General features: G+C 50.2%; 1 protein-coding gene across 1 annotated transcript in view; it reads left to right on the top strand.

The window, feature by feature from the left end:
* C5H10orf67 (chromosome 5 C10orf67 homolog) overlaps nucleotides 1-20,441 on the top strand; it is a 283,761-nt gene that overhangs the window by 220,094 nt on the left and 43,226 nt on the right. Inside the window, exon 13 of the mRNA XM_063921592.1 lies at nucleotides 2,936-3,023. Coding sequence (XP_063777662.1) covers nucleotides 2,936-3,023 — 88 coding nt within the window. The remainder of the gene's footprint in view (nucleotides 1-2,935; nucleotides 3,024-20,441) is intronic.

Genomic DNA, 20,441 nt, shown 5'->3' with positions numbered 1-20,441 from the left:
AGGGTCACAATACTGTCTGGGTAATTATCGACCGTTTCTCTAAGATGGCACATTTTGTACCTTTGACTGGGTTACCATCAGCTCCCAAGTTGGCTTTGTTATTTATCCGAGAACATTTCCGCCTGCACGGCTTGCCTCAGGAAATCGTCTCTGACCGGGGGGTACAATTCACTGCAAGATTCTGGAGAGCTCTCTGTACGGCCTTACAAATAAAACTCAAGTTTTCATCCGCTTACCATCCACAAACCAATGGGCAAACTGAACGCGTCAATCAAGATTTAGAGACTTTTCTCCGTGTTTATCTTTCTCCTTCGCAAGATGATTGAGTGGATCTGTTGCCATGGGCCGAGTTTGGCCATAATCATCTGTACCACTCTTCGGCTGGTGAGTCCCCATTTTTCATTAATTATGGGTTCCATCCTCAAGTTCCTGAATTACCCATTTGTCCTCCGGAGGAGGTTCCTGCTGCAGCCTCTACTCTTCGGCACTTCAGCCAAATTTGGAGTCGAGTTCATGCTAATCTCAAGAGAGTTTCCGGCCGCTATAAGTTCTTTGCGGATAGGAAACGACGAGCAGCTCCCCAATACAAGGTTGGTGACAGGGTATGGCTTTCCACCCGCAACCTCCGGTTAAGGGTGCCCACTATGAAGTTCGCCCCAAAGTTTATTGGTCCTTACCCCGTGTTACAAGTCCTGAACCCGGTTGTCTGCAAATTGGGATTGCCTTCCCACCTCCGGATACCAAACTCCTTTTATGTTTCTATCCTTCGCCCCCTTATTTTAAACCGGTTCCATTCAAAGTCCCCAAGGCCAACCTCTGCAGAGTCTGAAGCTGGAACGGACTTTGAAATCAAAGCTATTCTTGACTCTCGTTATCTTCACAAGAATCTACAGTATTTGGTGGAGTGGAAAGGTTTTGGCCCCGAGGAGAGGAGCTGGGTCAAGGCTACTGAAGTTATGGCTCCCCGACTGGTGCGGGTTTTCCATTCCAGACATCCAACAAAACCTGGAAAGTGTCCGAGGGCCACTCCTGGAGGAGGGGGTACTTTCACACGCCATAGGCGACGTTCACCGCGCTTACCCCTGCGTGCCTGCTGGTCTGTGTTGCGGCCTCCGCCTTCGTTGGTCCACGGGCTCCGGCGCCTGGCTGGCGCGGCTCCCGGCGGTTCTCCAGGGCAGGAGCGCCGCCATGACACCCGGCATCACGTGGGTGGGGAGCAGGTGACGTCATCAGACTGTTCCGCCAATCCAGCGAAGGCGGGAGATTCAAAGGCAGACGCCGGGCAGCGCCTCGGCGCCTGAGTATCGTCTTTTCCCCTGAAGTGGATGCCAGTGCTTCTGTCCTCGGCGGATCTCTCTGTAGCATACCCCAGTGTCTCCGGCATTTCCAGGTGTCAGTTGTTGCACAGCTTCCAGCATTCCCAGCCGCTGCTGGGTTCCACTGCGCTCTAGTCACCAGTGCTTCTTGGAGTCAGCGTGGGCTGCAGGTTAAACGTCGCTCTCAAGTTATACAAGTCCTCAGTGTCTTTAACCCTCTCTCTCAAGTTATACAAGTCCTCAGTGTCTTTAACCCTCGCTCTCAAGTTATACAAATCCTCAGTGTCTTTAGCCACCGCTCTCAAGTTCTTCAAATCATCAGTGTCTTTAACCACCGCTCTCAAGTTCTTCAAATCATCAGTGTCTATAACCACCGTTCTCAAGTTCTTCAAATCATCAGTGTCTTTAACCACCGCTCTCAAGTTCTTCAAATCATCAGTGTCTTTAACCACCGCTCTCAAGTTCTTCAAATCATCAGTGTCTCTAACCACCGCTCTCAAGTTCTTCAAATCATCAGTGTCTTTAACCACCGCTCTCAAGTTCTTCAAATCATCAGTGTCTTTAACCACCGCTCTCAAGTTCTTCAAATCATCAATGTCTTTAACCACCGCTCTCAAGTTCTTCAAATCATTAGTGTCTTTAACCACCGCTCTCAAGTTCTTCAAATTATCAGAGTCTTAACCACCGCTCTCAAGTTCTTCAAATCATTAGTGTCTTTAACCACCGCTCTCAAGTTCTTCAAATCATCAGAGTCTTAACCACCGCTCTCAAGTTCTTCAAATCATCAGTGTCTTTTAACCACCGCTCTCAAGTTCTTCAGTCACCAGTATCTTTTACCATCACTCCCAAGTACTTCCTGGACATTTCTCCATACGCTCCTTCTCTGTTATGTGACATTGTGTTGCTCTCTTCCTGCAATAAAGTCCTTTAATATTTTCACCAAGCTTTTCTGTCAGAGTCCTGTATGAGGAAGACCTATATCAAGCCATCCCTGTTCCGACCCAACTGTGGTTCCTCTCCCCTACCATCGGGAGAACCCCCGAGTTCACAACACCCCCAACCTAGGTCAGTGACAGCGAGGTACACTGGTTTCCACAGGGCGTCCGCCCTGACTCACTTAGCTTCTTTGGGTTTGTATGGCATTAGCCGCTAGTCCCTTCTCCTCTCGTGAGAATGTGGTTCTATGTGACTAACATCTACCGTCTCTCTTACCTGCTTCTGCATTGGACTGGTTAACAAAACTGAGCTCCAGTGCCTGGAGGTGGGGCTATAGAGGAGGCAGGGCAGTGCATCCTGGGAACAGTCAAAGCTTTAGCCTGTTGGTGCCTCGAATCAAGATCCAACTGTACACCCCGATGTATTCCCTGTGGAATCCAGTGTACCTCGCAGAAAATGATTTAACAATAGTAAGTCTACCATAAATCTCCTTTTCTATCATAGCCAGCATTAACTTCTTCAGCAATTTGTGCTACAGTAGCTATGCTGTGGGATATTAGCAGACAGGCTAGCCTTCATTCTCCACACACATCAATGTTTATGCATATTTGTTGAATGACTGGTGCCTGATATGTGGTGCACATCAATATTTATGTATTTTATTTTATTTTTTTATATTGAAGCTTTCATGCCATGAAAGACGAGATGTTCCTAAGGCAGTCTCTCCATCGCCAGGCCGTGAACCTACACAGAGTATCAGTCAGCTACATGGTATGTATCAAATGTCTTCTGTTAATGGAGAGATCCAGAGGCCTCGTGCAGTTTCAGCTTTATGCATTTCAATATGTTTGAGAATAGAATTTTGACTGTAAACCGTTTCTTCTACTTTATTTCATTATGTTTTCGATGTGTTGGTCTAGTTTCCGGAAACAGCATTGAGGGGGAGATGTACTAAGCAGTGATTAGTACACTACTTAGTACATCTCCCGCTAAATCCATTACCTAATGCTTGTTACTCACATGCTGCTATAATCACTGACGGTTAAACTTTGTTTTACCTTTTTAACTGTTGTTAGAAACCCCATTTGATCTTTTGCTGGCTGTACACGTTAAAAGCTGACCATTCAGTCCAGCAGTTTTTTTTTCTCACCAATTTTTACATAATTGATATATGTGCCAGTAACAATGGATCTATATGGGATGGTCCAAATTGTTTTGGTGGCAAATTTTTATCCAAAAGTGACTGGGTTGAAGATGATTGAAGAGTGTATATGGTAATCGTGCCTTCAAGGTCATACAGTACATTTGCAATCCACTATGTATAAGATAAATGGTACAAGCTAATGATCTGCTTAGTTGTAGTTTCAAATGATCTAATACTTTCCAGAGACTTATATTCCATTTATAGGCTGTGATTCTGACCCGGACGCTTTTGCGGCTGCAGTAGCCTATTTCCATCTTTATTCTCATTCGTACTCCCATGTGTACTAAAAATCTGTGTTTCTGCTGCAGGGTTCACTGGGCTTCACAAGGATTAACATCGGAGTGTAGAGCATACTTGCCTACTTTTGAAAACTAGTTTCAGGGAGATTGCAAGTGGTAGCAAAATGTGTAGCGTGCTGTTGAGGGGGCGTGTCATGTAACACCCAAAGGGCGTGTCTAGATCCACCTATGGACGTATCTATTGCCACTCAGGGGCGTGTCCTGCAGCAGAGCTGCTGGGTTTCGTATCTGTGTGGTTCCCAGTGCCAGCAATGTGGAAGGTTTGTGGGCAAGGTGAGGTCACTTAAATTAATTTAAAGATCATCCTATGCTCCCTTCTGTAATTACCCTGGTAAATTATACACAACAAATGAGAATTTGCATATACGACTGTACAAATAACATTTATTCATTTTAAGTTGGGCCACTGTGAGATTGGCTTCCTTTGTACACTAACCCAAGTCCCAAATGCTGGAAGATGAAAGGAAAGAAACTGGGTACCGAGTGTCACAGGCACTTCCCAGAGAGAGCACTCACTGATAGCCATGGATGACTGTCAGTAAGTGCCCTTTCAGAGTGCAGTTCATGCCTGTGACACTCCACACCCAGTCCCTTCCCATTCTCCTGCCCAATCACCACGGGCCCTATGATGCAGTTCTAGTTTACTTAATTCCCTTACATTTCAACAGGCCACTGTGGGGGGAGAAGAGGCCACCAATGCAACTGACACTGCCATAAAGCACACTAGCCTCCGCTTAGGCTACACTCTAGAACAGTGGTGGCCAACCAGTCGGAGGCAAAGAGCCAGAAAAGATCCATAGGCAAGTGCAAGAGCCACTATCACGCCCCATTTTTGTGCACACACCTTTCGGTATGATGTTTGTAGGAGTGTGACCTTGTGTCATAACCCTGTTTAGTCATGTTGTACAGTGCCACATACATATAAAAATGCCCAAAAATGGGTGCCACCACAGTGTCAGATAAATATATGCCCCCAGCGCCAGATACATATACGCCCCCAGTGCCAGATATGCCCCCACAGTGCCAGATATGCCCCCGATGCAGATACACATGTCCCCACAGTGTCTCCCACAGTGCCAGATATGCCCCCGATGCAGATACACATGTCCCCACAGTGCCTCCCACAGTGCCAGATATGCCCCCAGTGTCAGATATCCCCCAGTGCAGATACACATGCCCATACAGTGCCAGATATACCCCCAGTGCAGATACACATGCCCATACAGTGCCAGATATGCCCACACAGTGCCATATATGCCCACACAGTGCCAGATATGCCCCAGTGCAGGTACACATGCCCCCACAGTGCCTCATATGCCCCCAGTGCAGATACAGATGCCCCCACAGTGCCTCATATGCCCCCACAGTGCAGATACATATGCCGCCACAGTGCCTCACTCCCCCCCCCCCCCCAAAAAAAAAAAACCAAAGTGCTGCTTACCGCGCTGCTGTGAGGGGAAGGAGAGCGCAGTGCGCGCCTCTCCTAACCCTCCGTCTCCGGCGGCGGAGTGTATCTTCAATTCGGCGCCGGCCCGTGAGCCAATCAGAGCTCGCGGACCGGCAGCCATTCAGGAGCGCCGGTCCGCGAGCTCTGATTGGCTCACGGGCCGCCGCAGAATTGAAGATACACACCGCCGCTGGAGACCTGCGGCTGTGAGTGTGGTGTGTCGGGCAGCGGTGGCCGGGAGCGCATCGAGCCGCATGCGGAGGACGAAAGAGCCGCGGGTTGACCACTGCTGCACTAGAAGATATGAAATAATTCCAGGTACACAGCAATATATGCTTATACAGCAGCTGCTGAAAGGGATGGTATCCGGTCTGAAGATCGACAGTATCTAGGTCGACAATGTTTAGGTCGACCACTATAGGTCGACAGTCACTAGGTCGACATGGATGGAAGGTCGACAGGGTTTCTAGGTCGACATGTGCTAGGTCGACAGGTCTAAAGGTCGACATGAGTTTTTCAAAAAAAAATTCTTTTTTTGAATTTTTTTCATACTTAACGATCCACGTGGACTACAATTGGAACGGTAAAGTGTGCCGAGTGAATCGGTAGCGGAGCGAAGGCACCATGCCCGAAGCATGGCGAGCGAAACGAGCCATGCGAGGGGACGCGGTGCACTAATTTGGGATCCCGGTCACTCTACGAAGAAAACGACACCAAAAAAAACAAAAAACCTCATGTCGACCTTTAGACCTGTCGACCTAGCACATGTCGACCTAGAAACCCTGTCGACCTTCCATCCATGTCGACCTAGTGACTGTCGACCTATAGTGGTCGACCTAAACATTGTCGACCTAGATACTGTCGATTTGATGAACCACACCCGAAAGGGATACCAGCCCCAATAAATGGTAACAACAAAACAAAACAAAGAATTTAAGCAGCACTGACATTTGCATAAAAACCAAGTAAAATTCAATTCAGCTCTATTATTTCTCTGACGTCCTAGTGGATGCTGGGAACTCCGAAAGGACCATGGGGAATAGCGGCTCCGCAGGAGACTGGGCACAACTAAAGAAAGCTTTAGGTCACCTGGTGTGCACTGGCTCCTCCCACTAGCTTTTGTGCCCGGCCGAGGTTGGATGCACACTAGGGGCTCTCCTGAGCTTCTAGAAAGAAAGTATAGAATTAGGTTTTTTATTTTCAGTGAGACCTGCTGGCAACAGGCTCACTGCAGCGAGGGACTAAGGGGAGAAGAAGCGAACCTGCCTGCTTGCAGCCAGCTTGGGCTTCTTAAGCTACTGGACACCATTAGCTCCAGAGGGATCGACCGCAGGCCCAGCCTTGGTGTTCGGTCCCGGAGCCGCGCCGCCGGCCCCGGAGCCGCGCCGCCGGCCCCCTTACAGAGCCAGAAGCAAGAAGAGGTCCGGAAAATCGGCGGCAGAAGAAATCAGTCTTCACCAAGGTAGCGCACAGCACTGCAGCTGTGCGCCATTGCTCCTCATACACACTTCACACTCCGGTCACTGAGGGTGCAGGGCGCTTGGGGGGGGGGCGCCCTGAGCAGCAATAAAAACACCTTGGCTGGCAAAAATACCACAATATATAGCCACAGAGGCTATATATGTGGTAAATACCCCTGCCAGAATCCAGAAAAAAGCGGGAGAAAAGTCCGCGAAAAAGGGGCGGAGCTATCTCCCTCAGACACACTGGCGCCATTTTCTCTTCACAGTGCAGCTGGAAGAAAGCTCCCCAGGCTCTCCCCTGTAGTTTTCAGGCTCAAAGGGTTAAAAAGAGAGGGGGGGCACTAAATTTAGGCGCAATATTATATATACAAGCAGCTATTGGGGAAATTTCACTCAGTTATAGTGTTAATCCCCACATTATATAGCGCTCTGGTGTGTGCTGGCATACTCTCTCTCTGTCTCCCCAAAGGGCTTTGTGGGGTCCTGTCCTCAGTCAGAGCATTCCCTGTGTGTGTGCGGTGTGTCGGTACGGCTGTGTCGACATGTTTAATGAGGAGGCTTATATGGTGACGGAGCAGATGCCGATAAATGTGATGTCGCCCCCTGTGGGGCCGACACCAGAGTGGATGGTTAGGTGAAGGGTATTAACCGACAGTGTCAACTCCTTACATAAAAGGGTGGATGACGTAACAGCTGTGGGACAGCCGGCTTCTCAGTCCGTGCCTTCCTAGGCGTCTCAAAGGCCATCAGGGGCTCAAAAACGCCCGCTCACTCAGATGGCAGACACAGATGTCGACACGGAGTCTGACTCCAGTGTCGACAAGGTTGAGACATATACACAATCCACTAGGAACATCCGTGACTTGATCCCGGCAATAAAAAATGTGTTACACATTTCTGACATTAACCCTCTAAAAATGGGTTTTTATGTTTGGGAGAAAAAGCAGGCAGTGTTTTGTTCCCCCATCAGATGAATGAATGAAGTGTGTGAAAAGCGTGGGTTCCCCCCGATAAGAAACTGGTAATTTCTAAAAAGTTACTGATGGCGTACCCTTTCCCGCCAGAGGATAAGTTACGCTGGGAGATATCCCCTAGGGTGGATAAGGCGCTCACACGGTTGTCAAAAAAGGTGGCACTGCCGTTTTAGGAACGGCCACTTTGAAGGTACCTGTTGATAAAAAGCAGGAGGCTATCCTGAAGTCTGTATTTACACACTCAGGTACTAGAATGAGACCTGCAGATCGTGCTGCTGCAGCGTGGTCGGTGACCCTGTCAAACATGAGAACATATTAAAGACGTCGTCTTATATATGAGGGATGCACAGAGGGATATTTTGCCGGCTGGCATCCAAAATGAATGTAATGTCCATTCTGTCAGGAGGGTATTAGAGACCTGTCACTGGACAGGTGATGCTGACTTTAAAAGGCGCATAGAGATTCTGCCTTATAAGGGTGAGGAATTATTTGGGGATGGTCTCTGGGACCTCGTATCCACAGCAACAGCTGGGAAGAAATATTTTTACCTCAGGTTTCCTCACAGACTAAGAAAGCACTGTATTATCAGGTACAGTCCTTTCGGCTTCAGAAAAGCAAGCGGGTCAAAGGCGCTTCCTTTCTGTACAGAGACATGGGAAGAGGGAAAAAGCTGCACCAGTCAGCCTGTTCCCAGAATCAAAATTCTTCTCTCGCTTCCTCTGAGTCCACAGCATGACGCGGGGGCTCCACAGGTGTAGCCAGGTACGGTGGGGGGGCCGTCTCAACAATTTCAGCGATCAGTGGGCTCGCTCACAGGTGGATCGCTGTTTCATTCAAGTAGTATTTCAGGGGTACAAGCTGGAATTCGAGTTGTCTCCCCCCCGCCGTTTCCTCAAATATGCCTTGCCGACAACTCCCTCAGGCAGGGAGGCTGCGCTAGAGGCAATTAATAAGCTGTATTCCCAGCAGGTAATACTCAAGGTGCCCCTACTTCAACAAGGACGGGGTTACTATTCCACACGGTTTGGGGTACCGAAACCGCATGGTTCGGTGTGACCCATTTTATATTTAAAATCCTTGAACACATACATAAAAAAAAAAAAAAAAATCAAGTTCAAGATGGAATCGCTCAGGGCGGTTATTGCAAGCCTGGACGAGGGGGATTACATGGGATCCCGGGACATCAAGGATGCTTACCTGCATGTCCCCATTTACCATCCTCGCCAGGAGTACCTCAGATTTGTGGTACAGGATTACCATTACCAAGTCCAGACACTGCCGTTTGGACTGTACCTGGCACCGAGGGTGTTTACCAAGGTAATGGCCGAAATGATGATACTCCTTCGAAAAAAGGGAGTTTTAATTATCCCGTACTTGGACAATCTCCTTATAAGGGCGAGGTCCAAGGAGCAGTTGCTAGTCGGGGTAGCACTATTTTGGAAAGTGCTACAACAGCACGGTTGGATTCTAAACAGTCCAAAGTCACAGCTGGTTCCTACGACACGTCTACTGTTCCTGGGGATGGTTCTGGACACAGACCAGAAATAAGTGTTTCTCCCGGAGGAGAAAGCCAAGGAGCTGTCATCTCTAGTCAGAGACCTCCTGAAGCCAAAACAGGTATCGGTGCATCATTGCACGCGAGTCCTGGGAAAAATGGTAGCTTCCTACAAAGCAATCCCATTCGGCAGGTTCCATGCAAGAACTTTTCAGTGGGACCTGTTGGACAAGTGGTCCGGATCACATCTTCAGATGCATCGGCTGATAACCCTGTCTTCAAGGACCAGGGTATCTCTACTGTGGTGGCTGCAGAGTGCCCATCTTCAAGAGGGCCGCAGGTTCGGCATACAGGACTAGGTCCTAGTGACCATGGATGCCAGCCTTTGAGGCTGGGGGGCAGTCACACAGGGAAGAAACTTCCAGGGACTTTGGTCAAGTCAGGTGACTTCCCTACACATAAATATTCTGGAACTGAGGGCCATTTACAATGCCCTGAGTCAGGCAAGGCCTCTGCTTCAAAACCAGCCGGTACTGATCCAATCAGACAACATCACGGCAGTCGCCCATGTAAACCAACAGGGCGGCACAAGAAGCAGGATGGCGATGGCAGAAGCCACAAAGATTCTCCGATGGGCGGAAAATCATGTGTTAGCACTGTCAGCAGTGTTCATTCCCAGAGTGGACGACTGGGAAGCAGATCTTCTCAGCAGACACGACCTCCACCCGGGAGAGTGGGGACTTCATCCAGAAGTCTTCCAAAGGATTGTACACCATTGGGAAAGGCCACAGGTGGACATGATGGCGTCCCGCCTCAACAAAAAGCTATAAAAGATATTGCGCCAGGTCAAGGGACCCTCAGGCGATAGCTGTGGACGCTCTGGTAACACCGTGGGTGTACCAGTCGGTTTATGTGTTCCCCCCTCTGCCTCTCATACCAAAGGTACTGAGAATAATAGGAAGGCGAGGAGTAAGAACGATACTCGTGGTTCCGGATTGGCCAAGAAGAGCTTGGTACCCAGAACTTCAAGAAATTATATCAGAGGACCCATGGCCTTGCCGCTCAGACAGGACCTGCGGCAGCAGGGGCCCTATCTGTTCCAAGACTTACCGCGGCTACGTTTTGACGGCATGGCGGTTGAACGCCGGATCCTAAAGGAAAAGGGCATTCCGGAGGAAGTCATTCCTACGCTGATTCAAGCCAGGAAAGATGTAACTGCAAAACATTATCACCGCATATGGCGGAAATATGTTGCTTGGTGTGAGGCCAAAAAAGGCCCCAACAGAGGAATTTCAACTAGGTCGATTTCTGCATTCCTACAAGCAGGAGTGTCTATGGGCCTAAAATTAGGCTCCATTAAGATACAGATCTCGGCTCTGTCGATTTTCTTCCAGAAAGAACTGGCTTCAGTACCTGAAGTTCAGACATTGTAAAAGGAGTGCGGCATATTCAGCCCCCGGTTGTGCCTCCAGTGGCACCTTGGGTTCTCAACGTGGTGTTGAGTTTCTTAAAATCACATTGGTGTGAGCCACTAAAAACCGTGGATCTAAAATATCTCACGCGGAAAGTGGTCATGTTATTGGCCTTGGCTTCGGCCAGGCGTGTATCAGAATTGGCGGCTTTGTCATGTAAAAGTTCTTATCTGATTTTCCATATGGATAGGGCAGAATTGAGGACTCGTCCCCAGTTTCTCCCTAAGGTGGTATCAGCTTTTCACTTGAACCAACCTATTGTAGTGCCTGCGGCTACTAGGGACTTGGAGGATTCCAAGTTACTGGACGTAGTCAGGGCCTTGAAAAATTATGTTTCCAGGACGGCTAGAGTCAGGAGAACTGACTCGCTATTTATCCTGTATGCACCCAACAAACTGGGTGCTCCTGCTTCTAAGCAGACTATTGCTCGCTGGATTTGTAGCACAATTCAGCTGGCGCATTCTGCGGCTGGACTGCCGCATCCTAAATCAGTAAAAGCCCAAAAATTCTACAAAATTGATACCCTGGCTGAGGAGGACCTGGAGTTCTCTCATTCGGTGCTGCAGAGTCATCCGCACTCTCCCGCCCGTTTGGGAGCTTTGGTATAATCCCCATGGTCCTTTCGGAGTTCCCAGCATCCACTAGGACGTCAGAGAAAATAAGATTTTACTCACCGGTAAATCTATTTCTCGTAGTCCGTAGTGGATGCTGGGCGCCCATCCCAAGTGCGGATTGTCTGCAATACTTGTACATAGTTATTGTTAACTAAAGGGTTATTGTTGAGCCATCTGTTGAGAGGCTCAGTTGTATTTCATACTGTTAACTGGGTATAGTATCACGAGTTATACGGTGTGATTGGTGTGGCTGGTATGAGTCTTACCCGGGATTCAAAATCCTTCCTTATTATGTCAGCTCGTCCGGGCACAGTGTCCTAACTGAGGCTTGGAGGAGGGTCATAGTGGGAGCCAGTGCACACCAGGTGACCTAAAGCTTTCTTTAGTTGTGCCCAGTCTCCTGCGGAGCCGCTATTCCCCATGGTCCTTTCGGAGTTCCCAGCATCCACTACGGACTACGAGAAATAGATTTACCGGTGAGTAAAATCTTATTTTAAGTAAATATAGCAATTTATTTACACAGAAAAACAACATAAATGTATTAATCTGATGTAAACTGCTGATACCTAAAAAAAAAAAATCGAAAAAGTTACAATGCAACATGTAACATATTCCCATCCGTCAAAATAGTTGTATGATACATAGTTGCAACCAATTAACACATTTGTGACCACTACAAATATAGAATATTCAGGTTTAATTGAATAAAAAAAGTGTCTTTGAAAGTCCAACCAATAGTCCGGATAAATAGGACTATATAAGAAAGAGTGCAGTAAACAATTAGAGAAGAGGGCTGTAATCTAATGAAGAGTTCTCCTTAAAGATAGTAATTAGCTAAAAGCACTGCACATTAGTTTCAATAGTCTAAAAAGCTGTGGCCATGTTGGGTAGAGGATCCCGAAAGTCATAATCCTGACACATTTTGGTACTGTAATGCTTACTCTACCCCTAACCCACCCTTCCCGCAGCCTAACCCTCCCCTCCCGTAGCCTAACCCTAACCCTCCCTTCCCGCTGCCTAACCCTAACCCTCCCCTCCCACAGCCTAACCCTAACCCTCCCCTCCCGCAGCCTAACCCTCCCCTCCCGCAGCCTAACCCTCCCCTCCCGCAGCCTAACCCTAACCCTCCCCTCCCACAGCCTAACCCTACCCCTCCCCTCCCGCAGCCTAACCCTAACCCTCCCTTCCCGCTGCCTAAACCTAACCCTCCCCTCCCGCAGCCTAACCCTCCTTCTAGTGCTAACCCTAACCCTCCCCTCCCGCAGCCTAACCCTAACCCTCCCTTCCCGCTGCCTAACCCTCCCCTCCCGCAGCCTAACCCTCCTTCTAGTGCTAACCCTAACCCTCCCCTCCCACAGCCTAACCCTCCCATCCACCCTTCCTGCAGCCTAACCCTAACCTCCTCCGCCCACAGCATAACCCTATTCCATCCCTCCCCTTCCCCGCAGCCTCACCCTAACCCTAATGCTTATTGGTGGAATGTGTCAGGATTCTGACAGTCGGGATGCCAGTCGGTATTGTGACTGTTGGCATCCTGTCGGAATGTGAACTACATCCCCTCTGGCCAGTGTGCCAAGTCTCTCTGTTTAGTCATGGGACACAAATAAACTGCTCACCTGACACCCAAGCCCTGATGCTGTTAACGATCAGATGATATACATTGCCAGGGATGGTTATATGGCACCTGTGGATTCCCGCAAAGAGTGATTGAAAGTGGTGCATGCAGACCCAGGAAGCTAGTGTAAGAATACAAGCTGCTGCTACCGTTGTTGCTAAATCCAAGTGGGCTAAAGTACCTCTGTCTTCTCAACCACGTGACACCCAGTGGCAGGGGCAAGGAAGTTTGGATAGCACTGTCACTATCTGCGTCACCACCTATTGCCTTTAGTAACCAGGTGGCAAGCAAAGTGAGCCACTGTGCCCAAAGCGTGGCGAGGGAAGTAAGCCCGCAAGAGTGCATTTGGGCTCCCATGTTTGGACCTTGATCCTCCCCCTGTTGCAGAGTGTCACATGCTTGTGATGTCAGGGGTCCTTTAGCCAGATAGGATTTAGACCTAACCATGCTGCTACTGCTAATCTCACAGCGCTGACAGTGCAGTGGTCGGCAGGAGAGAGCAGTTGAGAGTTATCTGATGCTGTACTTGGACAGAAGTAGGGTCTGAAGCTGGTGCTCAGGGACAATGCAGGCAGCTTAGCAGCATCTGAGACTGGCAGAGTTGCTCTGGCTGATGAGGCTGCCGCAGTGAGGCTCAGAGATGGCAGTGACTGTGAGTTGTGCCTCTCTGAATGTGCACTGCTAGGCGGCCACCGCTACCCACAACCCGCAGTGGCTGGCCTTTAAGTAACATGACGTCATGTGTCATGATGTCTCCCGTACAGGCCCCACCTCCAGCATTTCCAGACTTGCACATGTGCTGTCTAGATTCTCACAGGCGACAGTGAAAAACCGGGAGGACACGTAAGATTTGTGGTGCAGTGGAAGGCTATATTAAAAAACAGGAGCCTCCTGCTCAATACGGGGAGGGTAGGCAAGCCTGTGATAGCAGCAGAGTGGGTAGAGTGGGCGCCTTCCTGCCCTTGCTGAGCACATCACTCCAGCCCTGCCTACAGGGTCTGTAAATCAAATAAACACTTTCCGGTATGGGCTGTTTGAGTTACTTAGTGCTCCATCCTGTGTCAGGCAGTGGTGCCAAGAGGTGGGGGAGCGGGCTACTTTTTACCCGGGCTCGTAGGAGGGGCCTGGGTCCCGCTACCCTCCCCTTTGCTGACAGCTGAACGTAGGGCAGGGAGAGGGGACTGACTGCTTCTTCAGCAGCCGCTCTCCCCAGCCCAGCACTGCACAGGCTGCTGTGTGCTGGGGAGGAGGCTGCAGCAGCGGTCAGTCCTCTCTCCCTGCATGATGAGAGGAAGGAAAGCAATCGCGCCCGACCACCCGCTTGGCAGCCGCCACCCACGGATTCTGACACTGGTGCCCACTACGTCGTTACACAGAAATTTTATTTTTTTATATATTTGGGAAAAAGCAGACTCTGGCCACACCTCCCCCATTGACCAAATCCCCTTTTATTACCGGGACCGGCAGTGCTGTCGGCGCCCCTGGCATCGGGTTATTTTGAAGGAAAAATATTGGACCCATACAGTGACAACATTATGTTTTCTAGGCTTGTCATGCTGTAATATATTGGTGGCAGAGCTGTGAAAATGGAAAGTACTGAGAGCTCTTACCTGTAGGATCTCTGTGCAGGATCCACATAGCCGGAGCTGTAAGGGGCGGGGCCTATGAGATGGGCGGGGCCTCAGCTTCTGGCTGCCTGCTGCAGAAGGGAAATATGTTCCTGTCTCTGAGAGGAGGAGGAAGATCGCTTGGGGGGGGGGGGGGCAGTGAGGTGGGCGGGGCCTCGGCTTCTGGCTGCCTGCTGCAGCAGGGAAATCTGTTCCTGTCTCTGAGGGGAGGAGGAAGATTGCAGGAGGGGGCGGGTCCTCGGCAGTGGGTTGGCTGCTGTAGCAGGAAAAATCCCTTTTGCAATCTCTGAGAGGGTGAGTGGAGACCCGGCCAGGGAGATCAGCACTGAGACTGCTGTTCTGCAGCAGCTGATAGTTCCCACACTGCAGGGACCAAAGCTCGCCTGGCAAAGCTGTGGCAGGATACAGTCTCTGCGTCAAGCTTCTGACCCACACTGATGATGGCTGCATTTAAGTGTTTCAGACTGTCTCTGCAGGACAGAACTCAGCCACCGGTCCGATACCTATAATGACAGGTGGCTCTCGTGCAGGCCCCGCCCCTCATTAGTTCTGGACTCGCTCATGCGCAGTGCGCACACGCAACGTACTTTCACAAAAGCTGATGCAGTTTCACACAAGGTCTAGCGACGCTTTTCATTCGCACTGCTGATCGGTGAGTGATTGACAGGAATGGGGTATTTCTGGGAGGTAACTGACCGTTTTCCGGGAGTGTGCTGAAAAACGCAGGCTTGTCAGATACAAACGCAGTTGTGCCTGGGGGGAGGAGTGGCTGGCCGAACGCAGGGCGTGTTTGTGACTTCAAAACAAGAACTAAACAGACTGAAGTGATCGCTAGCTAGGAGTAAGTCTCGAGCTACTCTGAAACTGCACAATCTTTTTTTGTAGCAAAGCTGCGATCCTTTTGTTCACACTTCTGCTAAGTTAAGATACACTCCCAGAGGGCAGCGGTATAGCGTTTGCATGGCTGCTAAAAGCAGCTAGCAAGCGATCAACTCGGAATCAGGGCCTATATCTCTTGAACTCCCGGTCTGTGCTATCATAGGCACACTTCACCGAGTGTTCTTGCTAGGTATATTGCTGCTACACCTTGTACCAGGTTGCCCAATATTGTGCACATCGTTATGTCTGCTACACGTGGCAACAACGCTGGAGCTTCTCCCACACTGCGTGGTAGTGAGGCCGTGGACGTGACGGAGGATAATATGGCAGCTGAGAGTTCAGGTTCAGGGGTTCCTTACCCCCCAGTGGGTCAATAGCACCTGGGGCATCACAAGACCCACCTTGGGCTACATTTTTCATGTTGTTAGACACGCTTGTAACTAAATTGACGCCCCCTGTGGGACCACCTGTGCCACTGCAGCAGTTTATGGTCCCTGCTATTAATCCGCCATGGGCGGATCAACTTTCCACTCAGAAACAGCATTTGAAGCGGTCTATGACTAAATCTAAGTGTTACTCTCACCCGCCTAAGACTAAGTCGTCTTCTAAACGGGCCATTACCTCCTCCCAATCCACTGCTATTCCAGACACGTCCTCTGAAGAGAACGGTGCATATACCGATCCCACAGACACTGACACAGATGTTTCTGATGGGGAAGGGAAGTCATTGGTGGATGTCCCGGATTTGATTGAGGCAATCGGGCTCATTCTTCAGGTGTCTGATGGTCCTGAGCCTGAGACTGTCTCTAAGAAACCGGATAGGTTTAAACGTAAGAAGGTGGTTAAACAAGTTTTACCTCATTCTGAACACCTGGTTGACATACGGTAGGAATCCTGGGAAAATCTGGGGACAAAATTCACACCGAATAAGAGACTGTTGGCTCGCTATCCTCTCTCTGCGGAGATATGTAAGAATTGGGAAACACCTCCGCCTGTAGAGTCTCATGTGGCGCGTATGGTTGTTTCCTCTGCTCTGCCAGTAACTGCCGTCACCTCTCTGAAGGAACCGACGGATAGACGTGTGGAGGGCTGTTTAAAAGCGATTTATACCCTAATGGGGGCTGTGCATAGACCAACCATTGCAGCAACTTGGGCTGCTGAAGCTGTTGAGGCGTGGGCTCAGGAGCTTGAGGTGGAATTGCCTTCCAACACATCTGAGCATGCTCGACAATGTCTCTCGTATATTGCCACGGCTTCTCTGTACCTTAAGGAGGCGGCCTCCAATGCCGGGGTGTTCGCGGCCAAGGCTGCTACTAGGTCCGTCTTGGCCAGACGTATCCTTTGGTTGAGATCCTGGTCGGTGGATATGGATTCCAAGAAAATCCTGGAGGTACTTCCTTTCAAGGGAGACATTCTCTTTTGAGAAGATCTCAATAAGATTGTGGCTGATCTGGCTACTGCTAAAACAGCTTGCCTACCCAGTACGGCTCCTTCAGCACAGAAGGCTAAAAGTACTTTCCCTCAGCCCTTTCGTCCTCCAGGAAAAGCAAAAGGTCAGGCGTACCCAAAGCAAGCTCGTGCTTCCAGACCTGCCAAGCCCAGACCGAAGCGTGCCTGGGCAGCCCCTCAGCCAGCTTCTAAAACTGACAAGCCTGCAGCATGATGGGGCGGGCCTCCCTTTGGGGGATCCCAGGGTGGGGGGCCGACTTCTAGGTTTTTCCCAAGAATGGTTGGAGACCACTTCAGATGCCTGGGTGAGGGAAGTCGTCGCTCGAGGTTACGCCATACCCTTCAAGAATCGTCCCCCACAGCGATTTTGCCTGACAGATGTGCATCTGGATCCGGCAAAAGCAAACACGTTGCGCTCGGTGGTACATTCCCTCCTGACCACAGGAGTGGTAGTACAGGTGCCTCTGGCTCAGAGAGGCAAGGGGTACTATTCACCGCTGTTTCTAGTCCCGAAACCGAACAGGTCCTCGCGGCCCATTCTCAATCTGAAGTCCTTGAACAAGTATGTGCGGATCTCCAAGTTTCGTATGGAAAAGCTGCGCTCTATTGTTCTGGCCATGGAGCCTGGGGACTATATGGTCTCCCTGGACATACAGGATGCCTACCTACATATTCCTATTGCAGTATCTCATCAGCAGTACCTGAGATTTGCGGTGGGCAACCTTCATAACCAATTTTGAGCGTCACCCTTTGGTTTGACAATGGCTCCCCGAGTTTTCACCAAAGTTATGGGGGTTATGACTGCTACACTCCGCCGTCAAGGGATCAGGATCCTACCGTACTTGGACGATTTGTTGATCCTGGCAAATTCCCCAGAACTTCTCCTGAGTCATCTCGATCTGACGGTCCAGTGCATGAAAGCCCACGGGTGGCTGATCAAGTGGAAGAAATCCTCCCTGGTTCCTGCTCAGAGCATGTTACATCTGGGAGCGTTATTGGACACTCACAACCAACGGTTGTTCCTGTCTCAGGAGAAAGTCCTGAAGTTTCAGGACAGGATTCGATGCTTCCTATCTCGTCCGCAAGTGTCGATACATTCGGCAATGCAAGTGCTGGGTCTCATGGTGTCGGCTTTCGACATGGTGGGGTATGCTCAGTTCCACTCTCTCCCTCTGCATAAGTTAATTCTGACCAAGTGGGACAGCCTGCCTCACCGGATCAGATCTCACATGATCTCCTTGTCTCCAGAGGTCCACCTGTCGCTGAGCTGGTGGCTTCAGGGCCAACAACTGAGCAGGGGCCGTCCCTTATGGATATCCAACTGGGTCCTTCTGACAACGGATGCCAGTCTGAGAGGTTGGGGCGCGGTGTTGGAACAACACTCTCTTCAGGGTCGGTGGACCAAGCAGGAGTCTCTGCTCCGGATCAATATTCTTGAACTGCGGGCAGTGTTCAATGCGTTGACAATGGCCCAGCATCTAATACAGAACAGACCTGTTCAAGTACAGTCGGACAACGCCACCACGGTGGCGTACATCAATCATCAAGGCGGCACTCGAAGCCGCATGGCAGTGAGGGAAGTATCACGGATTCTTCAGTGGGCGCAGCGCCATCTGCCGGCCATATCCGCGGTGTTCATTCCGGGCGTGCTGAACTGGGAAGCGGACTATCTCAGTCGTCAGGACGTACAAGCAGGAGAGTGGAGGTGTTTCAACTTCCCGTGGACACGTGGGGCCTTCCAGATGTGGATCTGATGGCGTCTCAACACAATCACAAGGTTCCGGTCTTCGGAGCAAGGACAAGGGAACCTCAAGCTGCGTTCGTGGATGCTCTGGCAATTCCATGGAACTTTCGGCTACCGTATGTGTCCCCTTCGGTGTCACTCCTGCCCAGAGTAATTCGGAAGTTCAAGCAAGAAGGAGGAAACCTGCTTCTGGTCGCTCCAGCGTGGCCCAGACGGCACTGGTTCTCAGATCTACTGGGTCTCTCGTGGGATCGTCCCCTTCTACTTCCACAACGACCAGACCTCCTCGTTCAAGGCCCTTGTGTTTACCAGGATTTGGCCAGTCTGGCTTTGACGGCATGGCTCTTGAAGCTTCCATCCTGAGGGCCAAGGGTTTTTCTGAGGCGGTCGTTCAAATTATGTTGAAGGCCCGTAAGCCGGCTTCTGTCCGGATCTACCATAGGGTCTGGAATGCTTACTTTACTTGGTGTTCGTCTCACAATCATGACGTTTTCAAGTTTAGTACGGCCAAACTATTGGCCTTTCTACAACAGGGCCTGGATTTAGGCCTGCGTCTGGCCTTCCTCAAAGTTCACATTTCTGCCTTGTCGGTTTGGTTTCAGAGAAAAATTGCTACCCTACCTGATGTCCATACATTTACTCAGGGTGTGTTGCGGATTCAGCCTCCTTATATGCCACCTGTGGCCCCTTGGGACTTATCGGTGGTTTTGGAGGCCTTGCAAGTGTCTCCATTTGAGCCTTTTGCCTCTGCTGACCTTAAGTGGCTTTCCCTTAAGGTCCTTTTCTTGCTGGAGATTGCTTCAGCTAGAAGGGTATCGGACTTGGGTGCCTTATACTGTAAGTCTCCCTATTTGATTTTTCACCGTGACAGGGTGGTTCTTATAACGTGGCCAGGTTATTTACCTAAGGTGGTGTCTTCTTTCCACCTTAACCAGGAGATTATGGTTCCGGCCTTTAATTCTCCTGAGTTGTCTGCCAAAGAGCGGTCTTTGGACATGGTACAGGCTCTCCGTATCTATGTGAAGAGAACTTCCTCCATTAGGAAATCTGATTCTCTTTTTGTATTGTTTGGTTTTCACAAACGTGGCTGGCATGCTTCCAAGCAGACTTTGGCCAGATGGATTAGAATGGTGATTGCACATGCTTATGTACAGGTTGGTCGTCCAGCTCCTGCTACCATCAAAGCCCATTCTACTCGGTCAGTTGGACCTTCTTGGGCGGCCCACCGTGGTGCGACCCTTGAACAATTATGCAAGGCGGCTACGTGGTCCTCAGGGAACACGTTTTTGAGATTCTATGCCTTCGATACCGCCGCTTCCCAGGATGCTTCCTTTGGACGCCGGGTTCTTTCAAATCTCAGATGATTGCTTTGACTCCGGAGGTTCGTCACTCGCTGACCTGGTGGCTACTGGACCAGCAATTGAGCAAGAGCCATCATTTCTGGATCCCTGACTGGGTCCTGCTGACGACGGATGCCAGTCTGCGGGGATGGGGTGCGCTGTTGGAGCAACACTCTTTCCAGAGTCGATGGACCAAGGAGGAGTCTCTTCTCCCGATAAACATTCTGGAGTTGCGGGCGGTGTTCAGTGCGTTAACTTTCGCTCTGCCTTTGGTACAGAACAGGCCTGTTCAAGTACAGTCAGACAACGGCACCACAGTGGCATCACATCAATCATCAAGGCGGCACTCGAAGCCTCATGGCAATGTTGGAAGTGTCAGAAATCCTTCGATGGGCGGAATGCCATCTGCCAGCAATATCGGCAGTGTTCATTCCGGGTGTCCTGAACTGGGAAGTGGACTTCCTCAATCATCAGGGCGTAAACGCCGGAGAGTGGAGTCTTCATCCAGAAGTCTTTCAACTCCTAGTGGGGCCTACCAGATGTAGACCTGATGGCATCTCGACACA

The sequence above is a fragment of the Pseudophryne corroboree genome, chromosome 5 (assembly GCF_028390025.1).
Source record: "Pseudophryne corroboree isolate aPseCor3 chromosome 5, aPseCor3.hap2, whole genome shotgun sequence".
Taxonomy (NCBI): Eukaryota; Metazoa; Chordata; class Amphibia; order Anura; family Myobatrachidae; genus Pseudophryne; species Pseudophryne corroboree.
Note: the sequence above shows the minus strand (reverse complement) of the source record. Positions and strands in the feature narration are given on the sequence as shown.